Source organism: Odontesthes bonariensis, chromosome 6 (genome assembly GCF_027942865.1).
Source record: "Odontesthes bonariensis isolate fOdoBon6 chromosome 6, fOdoBon6.hap1, whole genome shotgun sequence".
Lineage (NCBI taxonomy): Eukaryota > Metazoa > Chordata > Actinopteri > Atheriniformes > Atherinopsidae > Odontesthes > Odontesthes bonariensis.
Window position 1 is genome coordinate 40,071,476 of NC_134511.1, and position 20,113 is coordinate 40,091,588.

Below are 20,113 nucleotides of genomic sequence, written 5' to 3' on the forward strand. Positions count from 1 at the left end.
GTCTGGGGTAAAAGCTCACAAAGGAGCAAAAGGGGTTGATTGTGTGTGATGGAAAAAAAGAACACAAGGCGGGGGTTGGAGGAGAGACCTTGCTTTAACAAGCTTATCTCGCTCCCTAATTCAGTTTGGGCCATCAAAGTGTTGAGAGCCGGCGTCGCTAGGGGCGGTCGTATTTTTTGACCGCTACCTGTGACAGCAATTACAGGTTTCGCTTCAAGCATGCCTTTGTTTCGGTGGCAGACTTGGCTGCTTGGGTTGAGCAAGATTACCTCAATGCTGTGCAACTGTAGCATAATCAAGCCTCCCGATGCAGGTTGTCAAGCTCCTCTGAAACAGCCGAACAGCACCTGCCACCGTTTCTTCCTCGTCCCTTTCTTCAAGGAGTTTGTCATGCCTTATTGGTCTTACAACAGGGCTGTTGTTTAAATGTATACGCATACATCACAGGGAAATATCCTTCACTGCTGCCACAGCTAAAACAGAAAATATAAGTCTTTTACGCCCAAATGGAAGCATATGCAGAATTTTCTTAAGACAGAAGTTCGTGAATTGTAAATTCACAACAAACGAAGCATAAATACTTACAGGATCTGAACAATTCCATACATGTAATCACAGCATGATGAACATGTGCAAACTTTTGTCTTACTTTTATTAGCTAAAGGTCTCACAAATGGACAGCTTTGAGTTAATCCACATACATATCTTCTAGAGAGGAGAAAGTAGGACACAAGGACTTAAGAGAGGGAGAAAAACTCGATGTTCAAATCGGTGGTAGAGAAGCTCTCAAGCATTGTTGAAACCTTATGGAAGATGAAGCCTCTTGAGTAATCTCACATTCACCTCACCACTCTGAGCAAAAAAATATTGTTTCAGGTTTTGGAACATGATGCAGACAACAAAGGTGTTGTGTGATGTACCAAGATGCACTGCAGTGTGCAGTGTTCAGACCAGAAGCGAGCCATTTTTACCTCATGCATTAGAGTTGTTGCTTATTAGTTTAATCTACAGGGAGACCCACCCAGTTTTGTTTTGTCAGAGCAGCATGACACAGGATATGTTGGCCTGTGACCAAGCCAATTAGTTTGATGTATGGTTGTCCCTGTGTTGTGTACTGCGTATTCAGCAAAATAAAAAAATCTCTGTGCTTACATTTCTCTCATACTCCCTCGGTGCTTCGGAATTTTGCCACCATCTATGTCAAAGCCAAATGCCAAGTTGAGCCTGGTCTTCATCCGGTGTTGATGGCAAATTTGTGCTCCACTGATCTGTGATAAGTCATTCAATTCAATTCAATAATGCCTTATTAATCTCCAAAGGGAAATTGTATCGCTGCAGTATTCATGATAATTAAAGATATGCTTCCGTTATTGATAGATGACAAAATAAAAATAAAATCTGACAAACATGTAGAAAGTTGAAGTGTAGCAGAGAGGAAGGTGTGGTAGAAATCTTCAGAGGTCATCGTTAGTTGTTGATGTTGTTTTTGTAACCTGACAACAACTTTGCAGATGACTGCACATGCAGCGTTGGCAGGTAACACAGTAGACGACATGGACAGTAACTTACAGCCGATAGTTCTACATCTGAGGTGCAGAAGAACTCCTTCTCACTGAAATGTCCAGGATTACACCATCTGTTGTGAACGAGCACTGTAATCCTCCTCCTTCACTGTTACCCCTCTGTCTGCAGTCTCTGTCTGACCGTATACTCTTGAAGCTGAGTAGAGGGGTGTTACAGTTGTTCCTGCAGCCACGTTTCTTCCTGGCCTTCCTGTTGTGTCCTCACTTATGAAGCCATGGAAATGGCATGCCTTTAATGTCTCTTACTTGTGATATTTAGAAGTATGAAATGTATGTTATAGAACACTAACAATAAACCTTTTGTGTGACATATTTCACAAATGTAAAGGTATTTCAGCAGTTACTACTGTGTGCCATGAGCATTAATATTACACACTCACTGCTATATTCTTATTTAATGTGGTTTGAGCGGTCTGTTTCATAATACTTTACAATGCTTTCCACTTCACTTCTTAGTTAGATTATTCTAACACTTCTTAACACTTCTAAATATCTCACTTGGAAATAGATCAAACCTATATAGGCATAATTGCACATATTTTTCTCCTCACTTCAGAGGCAGCCAGGTGTTCTTGTTGTTATACATTTTGGAGTTGAGACGACCTCGATTTTAGTCTCAAACTAACTGCTTTGAGTACATTAAGAGAAATAGAGAATAAATAAACACTAAGATATCAATGCAATTAACAGTTTGTGTGTAAACTGCCAAGAACCCTTGCACAGTAAATTGGTCGCAACAAACGGGATGCAATTAAAAATTAACGCAAATGGAGAAGTGTGGCTCTCAGAAGCTGCTGCAGCGTGCAATTTCTCTTTTGCTGAGGCAAGGGAGAGGACTTAGCCCTGTTGTTCAATATATAGTGAATAATTGAAACTGACTTGACTTGTCTTCTTCTTTTCTACTAAATCTCCTGATGACACCAAAAGAAAAATTAAAAAAAGATGCTGAGTGTATTGTCAAAAGTGAGCATAGATTAACACTCCCTGACTTGCTAAGTTTCTCGAGCAATAAAATGAATCATTCTTCTCTTTTTGTTTTCCTTCCTCTCTGTTTATCTCCTGCCCTCTCTTAGGTCGACCTGCTGGTGCCAACCAAGGTTACAGGTATCATCACCCAGGGAGCTAAAGACTTTGGCCATGTCCAGTTTGTTGGCTCATACAAACTTGCTTACAGTAATGATGGAGAACGATGGAAGATATATCAAGATGAGAAGCAAGGGAAGGACAAGGTAAGTTGCTGTCACACTGGCACACAAGTTGTCTTTGAGCAAATTCAAGTCTTGTATCTAAATATTTTTGGCCAGGCCGTATACAATATTCAGGAACACATTTTTAATAATAAACAAAAAGAACAAAAAAATTACTGTGGAATCATATAATTGTGGGTTCTTTGAGAACTGAAGTTTTTAAATACATATCGCACCATTGAAGAAAGGGTGATTCTGGGTGAATATTGTCAGCAGAAAAAAGCATGTAAGGCACACAAGCATAAAAAACAACAAATGTCAAGGTATTCACTGTGAAGATCTCTATTTTGCAAGCTTCTCTGCTTCTTCTCACCACTTCCCATAAGCTTCCTCTTATCTGTGGCTCAGATGCAGCCTGCCTGGTCTGTCTTATTGCCTTTGCTTGGTGTGGTATCAGATAAGACCCCATTGGCAACCTGGCTTGGCCAGCGCTATGCAGAAAACCTTATTTACGGCCCTTCAGCAGAGTTCAGTGTCCATCGCAATCACTCATGACAACAGAGGGAGTGCAGAGCTGCAACAGCCTCTCTGCTGATATCAGGAGAGGTGCAGGCTCAGTGCTACTGCTAATGCCAAAGCCTCGTGTCTTTCAAATTGTGGTAGTGTGAGGGGTAGTTTTTGCTTTTTCTTACTTGCTATGTTATTAAAAGATAAGCCCCGTGTCCTCTTGATGTAATGCTAATGAGTTGTCAGTGGAAATCAAAATGTACATGTATATAATGTACATATTTTTGCCATGAGTTAGCGTATTCTCCCCATGCACGCGTAGGTTCTCTACTCGGGCTTTCTGCCACAGTCCAAGAACATGCATTTTAGGTTAACTGGTGAATCTAAGTTGCCCGGTGGAGTGAGTGTGAGCGTGCAGGATTGTTTGTCTCTGTGTGGCCCTGTGATGGACTAGTGACCCATCCAGGATTTACCCTCCTGCCCAATGGCAGCTGGGATAGTGTCCAATCCCCCCGCAACGCTGAAATGGATTAAGCGGATATAGAAAATGGATTAAAATGTAAGACTGCACAGTTATCATTTTGTTATCTTTTGGAGACTCCATGAATTGACGTGTAAAATTTTAAGTGTGTAGAAGTAGTTCCTTGTAAGTGAAAGACTTGTGTTTTTGCATAAGTACCTTTAAGATATTCTCATGCAGAAGGACAGTCTTCATGTAGAAGTGTAACATTTTTTGTGGTTTTCCTATATGGGGTGAAACAATCACCCAAAACTGGTAACTAGAATTAAAATTATAGTCATAGCTCATTCATTTATAAATGTCTTCTAGGCAGTGAAGATTAAAAATCCAATGTGAAAGCTTTTTGGCTTCACAGATCATTCTCCAGTCTATGCCCCGCAGTCTCTTCACATCAGACTTCACAGATGATTTTCTGGCTTTGCCAAAAGAAAAGAAAACAGCTTTAGACCTGTTTGGAAAGGCTGCATGGTAACTTTCAAAATGGTGAATTCTTATAGAAGGACTTTGACATTGTTTGGCTTAGCATGACAAATTGAAAGCAGCACTCTTACAGGGCGCATAACTCCCATGCAATTTTCCTTGTTGTGTGTACAGTTGTGTGTGCTGTTGCCTGGAAATATTTTTTCCACATCTAAAGTTCAAATTTGTTGCTTGATGAGTTTATAACTCTCATGAGAATATTTGGCTGGGGGCCAGTGCATGCTCAGCAGGATTCTCACTCAAGCAATTTCAACCGCCAACACTGCATGCCTACTACATGCCCGGAAAAGCATCATCTGTCATTGCTAGAGATGGAAGTACTGGCGACATGTCAGGGAACTATTATACTACTATTTTTCAAACATATCTCAAACACATTTTTCAGTTTCTCAACCAATTTACACCGGAGAGGATCCCTTTCAGTAACCATCTATTCTCTATCCTTTGTTGATATTTTTGTATAATTTACAGCAGAACCCATGATAATCTTAAGAAAAGTGCTCTGTATTGGGCAGCATGTTTGGTAGGGGCCATGGGTCTGTTCAGTTGTATGATTCTTCAAGGTGTTTCCTCTTTCAGCCGGCTGAAACAGCCATTAATGCTAGAGGACACATTTGGTCATTAGGCTCCCAAGGCTCCTCCTGCCACACAACAATGCTTGACTTGGCAGGAATATACTGCAAATGTGCACGTGCCTGCGTGTGCATCTGAGTGTCTGGCTCGAGCACATTGATAGAGCCTTGTAAGTATTCTTCTCAGCTTCCCCCTCCAGCTCCTGTGTGGCAGAGACTGCAGGCACTTAGATCCAGATTGAGAGAGGAGGCTCTGTCAGAATACAGATGTTGTCAGTGCAGGGCACAGTGGCACACACACACATGCACAATGATATCTTTCAGCAAAATCCATAGAGGGCTTATTTGCCTTTTCTTAACACACAAAATCCAAACAACCACACTTGTAACTGAAACTGGTAACAGTAGCGCCTGTTGCTAAAACGTACCATATTTCCCCAAATCACCTATCCACGCACTTTCCACACCTCGGTCACTATGCTGACTGGTCATCTTGTACTGCTCTTTCATTGCTATCAATATTTACACTGTCCCATTAATGGGAACAATCAAGTACAAAAGTAATTGATTCATTTTTAGTGTTTCACTGGTGACGTGGGCTTAATGAACCATTAGAGCCTTCAATTCCCTCCGGGTTAGGTCAATATGTGTCAGATAGATATGTTTCCATTCATTGTAAGATTATCCTGTAATAGTCATATTTCATTTTCTTTGGCCCTAGAAAATATTATCTGAGTCTCATTGTGCCTCAGATTTAGAAAAAACACTTCACAAGGTAACATATTAGACGAAGCTTAGTTTTGTCCTTCAGTTTGAGCGAAACTGATTTTTCTAAGACACTCTGCTGCTGTCGGTGAGCACCGCGCCAAGTTGGGGGCAGAGTGCAAAGAGATCTGAGCAAGTTGATCCCTTGACTTGTCCAGCAGCTTTAAGTTATGGAGAGTGGGCAGTTTAAATGTACACACAAGCCCTGTCCCAGTATTGTGTTCTCCTGTCTCTATCAGCCATTGAAATCAATAGCTTGGATCTGAGTTGTAGCTTCTGCTTCAGTCTGAAAAATCGCAGGATACCCTTTTTACATGAATGTAAACAAAAAGCGAGTGCTGACCTAGTGCTAGCTCTATTGCTATTTTGATTGCAATAGGACATGACGTGTACCTGCATTTCTCCTCTTCTATAATCAGCTGTAAATCAGGCCCATTTACAATATATTACCCCAGACAGGAAGAAGATGGTCTATGGTTACAGTATTCAATCCATTAGGCTATGGATAGATGGCCTGTAACAGCTGTAAATGGTTTACCCCCACACACATGCACAACTGATGTCAGGCAGCAACTGAGATTGGGTGGTGACAGAGACCACCAACTCATGTTCTGCCAGTAGGTGTATGCTGTTCTGGATCCCTATCTGCGGCGTGTTTTTATCAGGCATTATGTGTGCTGTAGTGGTGTTTGCTGTGTATGCCTGCTAAACTGTCATCCTCACCCTAGTATTAGTTGTGAGTTCAAAGACTCAACAAGTTGTAAACGCAGCAGCGCGGGTCCCTATTGCATGCTATTGTGAATGTTGCTCTTTATAACAGTAGCATTCATAAATTCACATTCCTGTTTGCAAGGAGATTTGTACTGCCAACTAACAATTTAAAAGATGTGCAAAAGGAAAAGAAACCAGGTAAATGATTCCATTGCACATACATGGCTGCTTCTTTTTCATATACATACCAGCATGTTATCTTTAATTTCTTCTTTTTTGTATTAGGCTAATTAGATGCTGCAGTGTTTTGGGTTTTGATTTTTGAATTCTTTTGTTGTTGTTGTTGTTATTCTTGCTTAAGGTCATGGTTTTAGAAGTGTCAGTGGTGGTGTCACTCTGAAACCAGTTTTACTGACCAAAACGCAAAGAGTTGATTCTATATAAGGTGCAGTCTTTGAACCAGCACGGGAACTGCCTCAGTTAAAAATGGATAATGAGGTATCTGTACCTTATCATTATATACTGGCTACTGGGCAATGTACTTCCAACTGAGATGTAGTAATTAGCCTACGCATTGGACTAAACACTCTGACCAAATGTTCCTCATCAAGGATGGAATATATGTTAAGATAGTTATTTTCTCTTCTGAATTATTAGTGATGCTTTTTCAATTCAGCAACAATTATCTTGAACTAGCTGTTAAGCACATTGAGACAGTCTTGATGCTGCTGTTGTCTGGCACACTAATCACAAATCAGACACAACAGGTAGAGCTACATCTCGTCAACAGGAAAAATAAAGCGACAACAATACCTAAGCATAATAACTTATTAGAATGTTTAGTTTTTGAAGATATTGATGCTTTGACAGTGAAAATGTAAAAGAAAAAATGTCAAAATTCATTCAACGTTTACCCGGGACTTAATGTCGAAAACATTAAAGCTGGTGCAGAATGGTTTTTGAGAAAGCATAGAAAGATTACTCCTTAAGGCACTTTATCAATGTTGAACATATGTAGATTCATGAATAGATTCACAAGTGTTGAACATTGCACATTTGGCAAAATGTTGTGAAAACTGCATTGAGTAATGACAATCGCATACATAATTCATAAAGTTCACCAATAACTCTCTGTGTGAGTTCTTAACAGTAGACTCACAGCTGGCTTAAAGTTCTGATTACTGATACCAAATCAATAACTAATTCATATTTTGGTCTTATGTCACTTTTGTTTCAGAATTGCCTTAAGCAATGCCTCTAAGTTGTTTGCCAATATGTTGTTGTTGACCCAGTCGACACATTACTCATCACTATTTTTGTTTTCCTCAAAACACTATTTTCTCCTTTTATTGTGATATTTGGAACATCTGGCTCCCCAACTAATCTAATTTTAGGACATGGTTTCTGACACTTTGTGTGTCCCCAGACAGTCTAAGATAAGCCCTTGTCATTTTTTGGTCAGCTGGAGATTTTATGTCCGTCAGCCCCTGTCTTTTGTATTGTACTGTCATGTGTCCAGGCTGTCACATTGCAGTCATGGCAACGCTACAGTGTGACACATTTCTTGCCAACCACTGTCAAGTATTCAGGCAAAATGGAGCTCTGTGGTGGCAATCTTATGTTTAAAAATATCATCACTTATCAGTAAGGCGCAATAGAGAAACACAGCAAACAACTACTAAGATGGATGTTTCAGTTCTTTAAACAGCATACAACACTATTTCAGAAATGTTTATTCTGTAAAACAAGGCAGGGCGCTGCACACACCTGCTGTGGCACACGTTACCACAAATGTTAGTTTCTTGCCGATGCTTTACCAACAAAAACTGCACTCTTGATGCATGAAAAGGATTTTGAAAAACCAAGGGTGCAACTTTTATAATAAGACGTGATGATTAATTAAAAAATGCTGCGTTAAATGTCACGCTGTACCTTTTGGGACAATGAGAGTTGTTTCCAGCAGAGTACTTTAACCAGATCCAGTTCAGCCAAATTTCATGAGATTAGGGCACCACTATACGGACCCATTTAGCACTCTGAGGTCATTAAATTGATGTAAAGTGATTTATAAATAAAATATATTATTATTATTATTATTATTATTATTACTAAATGCATGTGTAGAAGTTGGAAGTTTAGTATCAGACCAGTAATGAGGTGGCTTAAAAGGCAAGATGGAATCAACTTCAAAAGTGACGCAATTCAAAATGTTCTATAAAAACAGTTAGGCTTTGTTACATTATCCTCAAACTACATCACTTCTGAAGTATCTTTATTACACCTTACTCATATTTTTGTTTTCCACACAACTATGTGAGATTTTTTTTTTGTCCTTTCCAGAGAGCTGATTTTCATTTTCTCATCAAATGAAATTGAAACAATGGGCAGAAACTATGCGAATGTCTTTTAAACAGAAGCACAGAAAAACACAAAACATATTTATTCTTCCATACTTTGAGGTTCTAAATATGTGCAACAAAGTACGAGGGCCTACACACAGAGTAAGATGACAGAGAGCGTAAAACTATGTGATGATTAGTTGCTTGCTTGTCAGTAGATACAAACTCTGACAACGGCTGTGCTCCAGGCCACAGTACAGATGTGAAAGAGAGGACAGAGCGCACTGCATAAGGAAGATGATGAAAAAGAATGTAAGATGAAAAAGTGGCCCGCATGTATTTTCAACCGACATGTGAAATGAGTAGACTAATTAAAGTGAACACCTGTCATATAGTTACTCGAAAAGAGAAAGTCACAAAAGCCCAGAAAAGTACAAAAGAAAAAAATGACAGGACAAAAACATGCTGTAAAAAGAATTACACAAACATAGGAATATTAATAGAACCTTACGCATTACTTCTAAGAGAATAGGTATGATCTATTGTCACATCATTGCATTTTGCTCGGGGGACAGTTGTTCTTCTTCTGCCGGATGACCAGAACAAATGGTCCATGAAAGTATCTGACAACTGAAAGCCTCCTTTCATACCAGCTTTCTCAAGATTCAAATAAGCACTAAAAATGCTGTTTTATAAAATACATATGTGGGGTGGTCCGTGTCGTAGTGGGTACAGCAGGCACCCCATGTACAGAGGCTACAGTCCTCGCTGAAGCAGGCCCCGGTTCAAGTCCCACACCGGATGGCCCTTCGCTGCATGTCAATCCCCTTCTCTCTGCCCCCTGCTTCCTGTCTCTCTAAACTGTCCTATCCATTAAAGGCATAAAAGCCCCCAAAAAACAATTAAATAAATATGTAAGTGCGATCAACTGGCTTCCACTAATGTGACTATGAAATGGAATTTCCAGTTATATTGTTGCAACATTTTGTTTCAGTTTGTGACAGCAGCCACGTGAAGACTTGTTTAAAAATTAAAAGATTGAATGGAATGTATGTTGCATGTGTAAAAATTTTCAGCTATGTTCACTGATATTTGCTTTATCTTTTTTAACATTAAATTGGGCTCTTCTATTAAATATTAGTCCCAGTCACACAAAGTGTAAGCTTTTGTTCTCCCGATTCCTCATGCTCTAATGAATATTTGAATTTACTAGAAGTTTACTCAAAAAATGTATATCCCGGTTTTCTTGCACCTGTTTGGATTCAGCCTGCTGATTCTCTATTCTACACGACAGTGACTCCCATTACATTCCAATTACACAGACATAATGACAACTGTTTATATGAAATGATCAGATCCTTCAGTGAAGTACTCCCTGTTGATGCATTTATTTCTAATATACAGTACTAGATTCTGCTGTCTGTTAAGCACACACCAAAGCTTCTAATAATCAGCAGTGAAGCACATGTCCCCATGTTATGATTAGAATCGTGTGCACTTGGTCAATCCAGGAGTTGTTTCAGGGTGTCATTTAAAACCATTAAAACTGTCCAGTTTCAGGCTGCCAGCGGTGGAATAACAGGGTTTGCTTTTATGACATCATGGTGTACTTGGCATCCACCAAAGCCTTTATTTTATTACCATTTGAAAAAGTACAGAAAAGTAGAGCGAAATTGAAGAGCAAGAGCACCTAAAGTGCATATTATTAACGTGATTCAGCAGTCAGGTAAAATGGCAGTTGACAATGTTTTTCTGATTGCTAAGGTGGCACTTCCAGCTGTGCCACTTAAACAACATGCAATTTTCCTCAAGGGGTAAAGCTGTAAATGTGCTCACGTGTGATAGAAGAAAAGAGTTCAATTAGTGTGTTTGAATTGAAGCTCTTACTAACTGTGCCTCGTTTAGTATCTGCTCAGGCATGAGGTATTCAAGGTAACAAAGGAATTAAGGAACAAAATCACCGAAAATAATCTGCACCTGCTCCCCTGTATGATAGCTGCCAGATTGTTTTTTTTTTTGTACCACCAGAGATACATTTCAGAACAAGCTCATTGTTAAAACGTGTTGAGGCCCTTTAATATTACCGAGGCATTAAAGGGATATTTTCAGATTAGTACGTTTCAATAATGACCCTGATATCATTTTTCTTTAGATTCAGTTCTTTGTTGAGATGTATCTACGGAAAACTAATAATTCTTTCATGCTTTCATTTTTTTCAGGTGTTCCAGGGCAATTTTGACAACGAAACACACAGAAAGAATGTGATAGATTCCCCCATCCGTGCTCGGCTTATTCGGATCCTTCCCTGGTCGTGGTATGGCAGGATCACTTTGCGTGTAGAAATACTGGGATGCACAGAGGAAGAGTGATGTCATTCCCCCCATCTTTCTGGCCATCGTCCCCCGTCCCTTGGCATACTGGAGTATATCATGCAGTACTTCAGAAATAAACTGTTCAGCCTGTAAAAAGAAATCAATTTCCAATGGATTTTTCAAGAATATGTATTAAGTTGTGGTGGGTTATTGTTTGTCCTTTTGTACAATGATTTAAAACCTGCCCCGTTCCACTTTTGTCTTTCAGTTCCCTATTTAAAGCGTGATCTTTGTCTTTTTATTCTTCTCAAGAATTGCCATCCTGTTTAGAATGAACTTCGATAATATATATATATGGGTGGATTGGAGTTGGGGGTGGAGTCAGAGCAGGGGGGGGTCTCACTGTGGTTTTAACTTGTTGCCATGGAAGCTGTTGTACAGTGTCACTTTTTATCAAAGATGTAAGATCTGTCTGTCGTGCTTCACTTAACAAGATTAACCAACTTCATATCATAATCAGACTGACAAAGGTACCATGTAGGGGTAATATCATGTTATAAAATCTGTTTTCGATTTCATTACAACACCTCCTCAACCCCAAGCTTTTACCCTAAGGGACACTGACATTTCTGCATCAGTCAAAACACTATTAATGCTCTTGTATTATATGTAAAAGACTAAGAAACTGCATGGTGCGTGAATTATTAATGTATATTATGACAAATCATTTAAAAATCTTCAGCCCTGAGAGCAAATGGCTTTGATTTAGAGACCTATTTTTAAGTGCATTTTTAAGTTGTTCTGAAACATTTCGACACACTGCAAAAGTTTACTAAAGACGACTGATGTGTGAAACAATGAGCAAGGACTGCGGTTGAAACTGGCACTGACACTGAGGCATATAGGTTGCATGTAGTTTAAATGTTTTATTGCTCACACAAGGAATTCAATTTTTTTTTTATTTGCTACTATTTGTCTATGGACAGACTTTTTCTAAAATGTAATTGTCTGTGCTTGTTTTTTGTTTTTTTTGTTTTTTTTTTGTCACGGTTGTCTTTTTCATAATATCTGTGTTTAATGTCCTTGTGTTGTTTTGTAGATATAAGTTGAATCAATTAAAAAGCTCAGGATAGATGTCATTCATATTAACCCACAATGTAAACTGTTTGACCACCGATATACAGTGGCCATTTATGCTAATGCTCATATGAGTTAAGGCAAGTATTTAAATCATCCATATGTGCATAATTCAAATGCAGAACGCGTTTTTTCTTTTTTTCTTTAATACTTATGACACGATAAGCCAGAGATTTGATGAATTGCCTTATTTTCAAAATAGAGAAAATGCTCAAAATACTAATATATGGATTACAATAATAAGAATCTACAATGATAATGAACCGTGGCCGCAGTATAGAGCTCTAAATTAGTATTTCCTTCTGAGGCGCTCAATCAGTGTTAACATTCTGGACTAAATTAGTGGAGTAATTAAATGTTAAAGAGCTTGTGGGTGTTTTCCCATGATATGACAGCAGGATGCTGGAATATATGAGAGCTAAAAGATTTCTGAGGTGTTGCTACGCCAGTTACATTTTTTTTTTTTTTTTAAATGACGTGTCAAAACATTGGTCGCATTCTGCACTTAGTGAACAACAATGCCTGGCTGGGTGAATAAATGCAAGTAAACAAGTCTCGAGGTACTGTAACATTGTCGACACTTCTTTTAACTCCTGTCTTCTACGCTTAAAGATAGGCCTGGATTACTCTAGTAGTTTCTGTTCTTCACTAGTTATTCCTGAAGACCTGCGCCATCTACTTTTCTGCTTCATGTTTGAGTAATAACTCGTCAGCTTTCACTCTCAACAAACCAATCATTTAATATTTTCAGAACATGATTTATTTGCCTTGAGACTGCAGCCTGGGAGGAGAAAAAAAGACATTTACAGGCTAAATAAGTGCCACAATAGTTTACACCTTTTAATATTTAATGTCTACAAAAAAAAAGATTGGCGTCTAACATTTTTAGCACTTAACTCTGCTCCACAATAATAAACTGCACAGCAAGAAAGCGTCATGAAAAGTCATGTGGAACTTTACTTGATATTGTTTCGCTATGGGACATTTTCTCTGATGGTATGAAATCTAAAAACAAAACAAAATGTTTTGATCAGCTGGAACCGAGCATAATCAGAAAACTTCTGGTTTTGACAATGGGATGCACAGTATATGATATACTTGTACATGTGGAATAATAGTACTCTGTAATGGCTTTGACGTGTCTTAAGACAGGAATATATCTGAAAAAATAATTGTGTAAGTTATACTGAAATTACTGTTGATTACCAATATGTGACAATTGTTCTTGGTGTGAATCAGTGACTGTCACTCTGTAGGTTCATGGGCACAGAAAAAGCATAAATTGATTGTCTCACTTATGATTTCTGTTTTTGAATTTGGACTCTTTGATGCTTTATTGCCAATAGCTGTATGTTGTCCAGCATCTGCTCCGATTGAGCTTTGTAGTTTGCTTCCTGTAAGCATCTACCATAGAGCAGGCCTGCTCCGAAGCTCTGAGGAAGTTTGCATGATGTATGAGTTTGAACAGTGCAGTATAACAAAGATGTCCACAGGCACATTCCATTCTTGCATATCATAAAGATCTAATAACCTTTATTTTGTACCCACCATCGGTCTTGTGCATTGTTAAACTTTGTTTCACAAGTGCAAAAGGGAAGCAAATTGGAAAGCCATGCATCTTTGTATTACTGTGTCAGCTGTTCACATATTATTTCTTACCTCCTCCATCCAAGTGTCAAAGGTCATCTAAAAAAACAAGACTAGTGTAATACTGGTAAGGTTTAAGCCTGCAAAGGAGGATGAGAAACTGTATAGTCTAAAAAAATGTTGCTTAAAACAAAGCCTCTTTCAGTTTGACAAATAAAAACATATCTGTGAAAAAAATGGTGTGTTTGTTTGTTTTTTTAAACATTCTTCTTACTGCAAGGTGTATTCTGTGTCTCTACCTACTGTTCGTCAGTATTAAGCTACCACAGCTATCAGGTGTTGCGGACTAGATGTATTCAGCTGTGAAGACAGCATCGGCAGATTTAAATGATCAGTGTTTACCTTGGTTTTTAAGCTATCACTCACATTATAGATTTATTTTTTGTTCCTTAAAATACCATTCCCTGCTGCGGCCATAAAGTTCCAGCTGCTGCTTTGAACTTAACTGTATCTACAACCAAGCTTGCTGTTGGATATTTTCTTACTAAGAAGCCAAAAGAGGCTGACAACCGAGTTTTACAATAAGGGCAAATTTATGCCCTTGTCATGTTTACACACAAACAGCCGCATTCAGTACAAAGGGTTGCACACTGCACTGTTGATTTGGATCTACTGTACATGTAGCTATTAATTAATTGCCCATAAATGTTCTACATAAACGTTTCTTGGCTTTACACTGCACTGTTTTCAACTCATTAAACTTGACACAGTGCAAACATTTTTTTACTGCTTTAAGTTGCTTTCATTGATTTACTGTGGCGTGCCACTGCCAGTACCTGTAACTCCCTGAGGTGAGTTCTCACAGCTGCGGCAAGATATCAAAAAGTGAGTCCCAAGGCTGACACGGATTGGTGGCAACTGAACTGTCCAGTAATGATTGTGTTATCAAAGAGTGGAGGGCCGGCATGTAACTGAGGTGAGGGGAGTTACTTGGCGATTAAAAACTGATTGAGAATAAAGCTGTAGGTTGACACACATTCAAAGTGGAGTGACCTCTGTCTGGTGGTCTTTAAGGAAGACTGTTATCTCTGAAGTATATGCTCACTATCTAAACGGATACACAACACATAGTTTCCATGTGGGTTTTCACACTAGCATTATAATTTAAATCAATGTGTTTATTACATTCATTTTACTAGCATTTTTTCAAATGATTAGAATACGTTCTCTCAGTATTTTCCTACAAACAGCCGCATGGTAGTCTAAAAAGATATATGTATATATGTAGTGTTAAATTTCACTGTCCTTCCTGTTCAGTAGGTGGAACAGAACTATTATGTTCTATGCTGTTGAATATTAAAGGGGAACTCCGGGGCATTTGAAGCGCAATCCCATTGCTAGAGGTTGTCAAATACTGATAGTAGGACACAGACTGGTGCAAATCGGCGCTCCCTGTGCGGAGATTGTGCTGTTTGCGCAGCCTGTCATGCTAGCCAACTATGTGGTGGCTAAGGGGCAAGTGCTAACCCTTCCACGTAAAACAACAACTTGCACACTGCAGAAACGTCACACCACTTTATAAACCATCCGACAATAAAGTCACAAGCCTTACCATCAAAACCATATGCATGGTTCTCACATTACTGGCATGGGGACGTTACAAAACAACTTTATAAACAGCATGTCACTTACCGGTTGTTTTTATGCTCGCGCATGTGAAAGCCCAAAAGAGTCAATGGACGATAATCCCAAATACAAAGCAATTATCTTCTCTAGAAAAACTGCGTTCAAGTATTTAAAACATTACAACAATACATGCCCAGTAATATTGTTGTAATGTTTTAAATACCGACAACCGGTAAGTGACATGCTGTTTATAAAGTTGTTTTGTAACGTCCCCATGCCAGTAATGTGAGAACCATGCATATGGTTTTGATGGTAAGGCTTGTGACTTTATTGTCGGATGGTTTATAAAGTGGTGTGACGTTTCTGCAGAGTGCAAGTTGTTGTTTTACGTGGAAGGGTTAGCACTTGCCCCTTAGCCACCACGTAATTGGCTAGCATGACAGGCTGTGCAAACAGCGCAATCGCTGCACAGGGAGCACCGATTTGCACCAGTCTGTGTCCTACTGTCAGTATTTGACAACCTCTAGCAATGGGATTGCACTTCAAATGCCCCGGAGTTCCCCTTTAAAGCTGCCGTCGGCAACTTTTTATTAGTCATATTAGCTTGAACTGTCATGGGATTCTGGAAGTAGAATATTAAATAGGCTGTTTAGGAAAAATCCCGAAATCTGTAGCTCCCTCTGAAGCCTGTAATCGTGCTTGCAAAAATCGAGCGCTCCCGGCTGTTTTTAACCAATCACGTTAGGGTGGAGGAATCGCTACCTGTCAATCACAGCTTGTGCACACGCTGCTGAGCGTGAGTCTGCCCCAGCTTGTGTGCGCGCACACTGGTGTGAACTCACGTGCACAACCTCGTCCACAGAGGGGGAGGGGTTTGGGGGGCGGTTTGGAGCTTGGTAGAGGTTGGGGGAGGGACCTGAAAGTTGTATCAGTTCGAATTTTCCGACTTTAGACTCGGAATTTTGAAAACCTGCCGACGGCTAGCCTGGAAATCTAAACGCCCCTAGCGGCTGCAAATGGAATTTGCTCCGGGGCTAGTCTAGTCACTTGTGGTCGTTTTGCAAGGTTCCAAATCAAAACTTAATCGAGCCAATCAAATCGTGAGGAGCGGGGTCGGAGGCCGGGCTACCTAGTGACGACAGAGGTGCGACGTTTCAGTGTGTAGTTCCAGAGAGAGGTAAAAAAAAAATTAGCTAGCTCTCTTTAGCTTTATAGGGAAACGAAGTAAACTTACATCTGAGAGAAATCCCCAGTCAATTGCGAGCATGATGTACCGAAGACAGCGGGCCGATCTTCGTCTCAGAGCTGACAAAACTCTCCGGTAAGGCATTTGAACGGTCAAATTCCGTTAACGGGACGAGAGTAGTCAAAACGACAAAACCGGAAGTGCGTTGCTCACTGCGGCTAGCTTTAGCAGCGCCGAATTCGTGGGAACAAAATTGTAAATAGCCGGTATTTTGTCAGATTTTCAACACCTTGGGGATCTAAACGACTACTTTCTCGTCTGAAAATGTTTCAAATGTTGCTAAAGTTTACAGAGTTTAGAGCTTAAGAGAAATCAGCTTTTCAGGCCATAGACTACTGACCACAATGTAAATTCTGTCGCATTGACTACGTAAAACTTCTTCAGCGCTCTGATTGGTTGTTGCGCCATCCTATTGCGTGGCGTGGAACTTGACAGACAGCCGTTTATCCCGCCCACACTGCTATCTAGTGTCACTAGACCCATGTACAGCTTTTTGCTGTACGGGTCTGGCTTGCTAGGCTAGCCGACGGCAGCTTTAACACATTCATTTTTATTTTTAACAGTCTGCTATGATTTTCATTTAATTGCAGACTGCTTTCAGAAATAAAGGAAGAGAAGTGACAGGATGAAGGAGATCTCAAATACAATTAGCACCATTTATACATTAGTCGGTGAGTTATTGCAGAGTATGAATACAAATGTGCGATATCACGACTGCATCCTGCTACCTGCTGCTACTTCATCCTTTCATTGCTATGCATTGTGTCACATCATGGAGCAGCTGCACCTCAAGAGGAAGAGCGGTTGTCTGCCAGTGGAAAAGTTGGGTGGTTCGATCTATGGCTTCCGCAGACCATTTTTCAAGTGGCAAGGCACTGGACCTCCTGTTTTGTGAATACGTCGGATAGGTAAAAACCAATGAGTCCTGTAACACTGTATAGTCCAAGAAGTGCTGCATGAGTATGTGTGTGAATGGGTAAATGCAACCTGAATTGTAAAATAATTTTGAGTGGTCAACAAGAATAGAAAAGCACTATGTAAATACAATCCACCTGTCATGGACATGATACATTTCTAACGTTTTATTTTCTCACTAGAGATGACCCACACATTTTCTATTTTAATTTGTATATCTTTTTGTCTCTTTCTTGACCTTTAATTTCTGACAAAATCTTATTTCTTTAATCTTTTCTTAGTCAAAGACATGTCATATTTACTGGACTTGATGATTAAATCTAGTTTTGCAAGCAGGTGAAATGGGTGGAGAGATTAAAGGATCACCAAACTGTGAAAAAACCTGAGGTGGAAGGACACACACTCAATAACAGTGTGTATGAAAGACTGTCTATGAAAAATGAATCTTATTATACCCAGATAAAAGAAAGAAGAAGAAGCTCATTTGTTTGTGCATTGGTTTTCAGTGATAGCTATAGGAATTGGTATGACATAGCACAAGTGGCATGACTGCCAATGTAATATGTGATAAAAAAAAGAAATCTTGAATAGCATTGAATTTTGAGTATCGGTGGAATAATGAATAGTAGCGTTTATAAAATCATAGTAATTCACTTCAAGTACCTCAATAAATTGTGTTAAATATTTCACCATGTCATGAAGCTTACAATATTGATATAATATCTATAGCCTGCATTTTCAAGTTTCCATCATGGTGCTGCAGAAAATAAGATATATCAAGAATAGCTTGATGATCCAAAGAATCTATTCTAAAAAACTAGATTGAACTAAATGAGAAAGAGTCCAATTTAATCTGAAGTCTTTCTGACTCCCCGCCATACAGATCTGAAGACAGTCATTTTTTTTGTCAAAGTGGATATTTGTTCTTGTTCCCACCAGGGTTGTGTCCTCTCTTGTTTTGTAGAAAATTTACCTTATTGTGAGCAGAAATGACAGGGTCTAAATTACATTAAATGAGTGCCTGCTGTTCACATGTATAGAGGACAGATAGAGCTGCAACAGGGATGGCGCTGGAGACCAAAGGAAACAAGCTTCTTCCTGCAAGTCAGAAAAATGTCATACCCAGAAAATTCTAGAACAATTTCACCTAATCTTAGCTGTCTTGTCATATTGAGTAACAAATTCACATATTCTCCACCAAGCCCTCCAACTGGAACAACAGCAGTAATCATATAAATGTAAAGGTTTGGTTATATTTAGGGACATAAACAAAAAAATTTAGGACAGCGATTTGGATTCAGTCAAGTACCTTAACATTAGAGGGCCTCCATCGTCACGGTAACAAAAATAAACAGATGATAAAGTGAAACAGGAGGTAAGCAGTGGTTTTCCCTGCTGAAAGTTCTATAATTTGTAGAACTATCCATTTATCTTGATCTCTTCTGCTTTTAATGCCGCATGAACTCCTCCTTCCCTATCGTGGTAATTACCACAGCCTCTATTGCCTCAATTGTCATTGATTTTTGAGATTATACATATAACCTCTAACTGTTTATAAAGTAAGAAACAGATTAGTGGTGAGTAAGCAGCTTTTATTAGCCACAACTAAATAAAAATACTAATGGGATGAGCGGCTTGCATCTCAAACCTACCACTGTATGTTGCATGATGGCAAAACTATTTCCAGTATGTCTTCATGTCTGTCATGTGTTACTATATGTTATCGTTTTTTTTTAAATACACGTATGTTAAAATCTGCAGGACCTAACATATTGATCAGGATGAAAGAGTCCAAGGGACCATGTAATAGGAAAGGTTATTGCCCACTCAATGTCTACATCCAGCTCTGGATGCGTCTGACAATTGTAGGTCCTGTACTGTCATGAAAATAAAAATGAAAATACAGTATTGAGGGATGAGAAGGATGAAAAACACACACTTCAAATATAAAAGACTAAATTGATAGGATGGTTTTGGTTTTACATATTTAATCTCTTGAGGTTTCACCTTCATTTCCTTTTTCCTCAGTTAACTGTACATGTCTGAATCATGGAATCAAATGTATTTGAACTCAGCTTTTACTTGTCAGTATCATGCATGTTAACCTGTACTCTAAATGGATGATAACTTTTCTTTCGTGGGTTAGGGTTAGAGTATTAAAGCCAGAATGGCGCACACATCACATCACTTTAGGTTTAGGCCCAAAATCCATCTGTGATATGTTCAGAGAATATAAACCTAGCAGAGCTCTTAGATCCAAGGACTCAGGTCAGCTGGTCCAGTCCAGAGTCCAGACTAAACATGGAGAAGCAGCATTTAGCTGTTATGCTGCAAACAAGTGGAACAAACTGCCAGTGGAGATTAAACTTTCACCAAATGGAGACATTTTTAAATCCAGGTTAAAAACATTTCTGTTCTCATGTGTCTATGCATGAAATCTGCACGATATCTTTTAACTTATCTAGTCTGTTGCTTGTTTTTAAATTCATTTAAATTATTTTATTTGTTTCTCTTTATATTCTTTTATGTATTTTAATGCTTCTTACACTCCCTGCTGCAATGCTTTTATTTCATGTAAAGCACTTTGAACTGTTTGTACATGAAATGTGCTACACAAATAAATTTG

At 39.1% G+C, this 20,113-nt stretch overlaps 1 protein-coding gene across 2 annotated transcripts in view; it reads left to right on the plus strand.

Annotated features, from left to right (window-relative positions):
- Positions 1-13,927, plus strand: part of edil3a (EGF-like repeats and discoidin I-like domains 3a) — a 110,954-nt gene extending 97,027 nt beyond the window's left edge. For both annotated transcript variants that reach the window (XM_075468798.1, XM_075468797.1), the window contains exons 9-10: positions 2,657-2,812; positions 10,884-13,927. In XM_075468798.1, the coding sequence (XP_075324913.1) occupies positions 2,657-2,812; positions 10,884-11,033 (306 nt within the window). In that variant the 3' untranslated portion in view covers positions 11,034-13,927. The remainder of the gene's footprint in view (positions 1-2,656; positions 2,813-10,883) is intronic.
- The last annotated feature ends 6,186 nt before the right edge of the window (positions 13,928-20,113 follow it).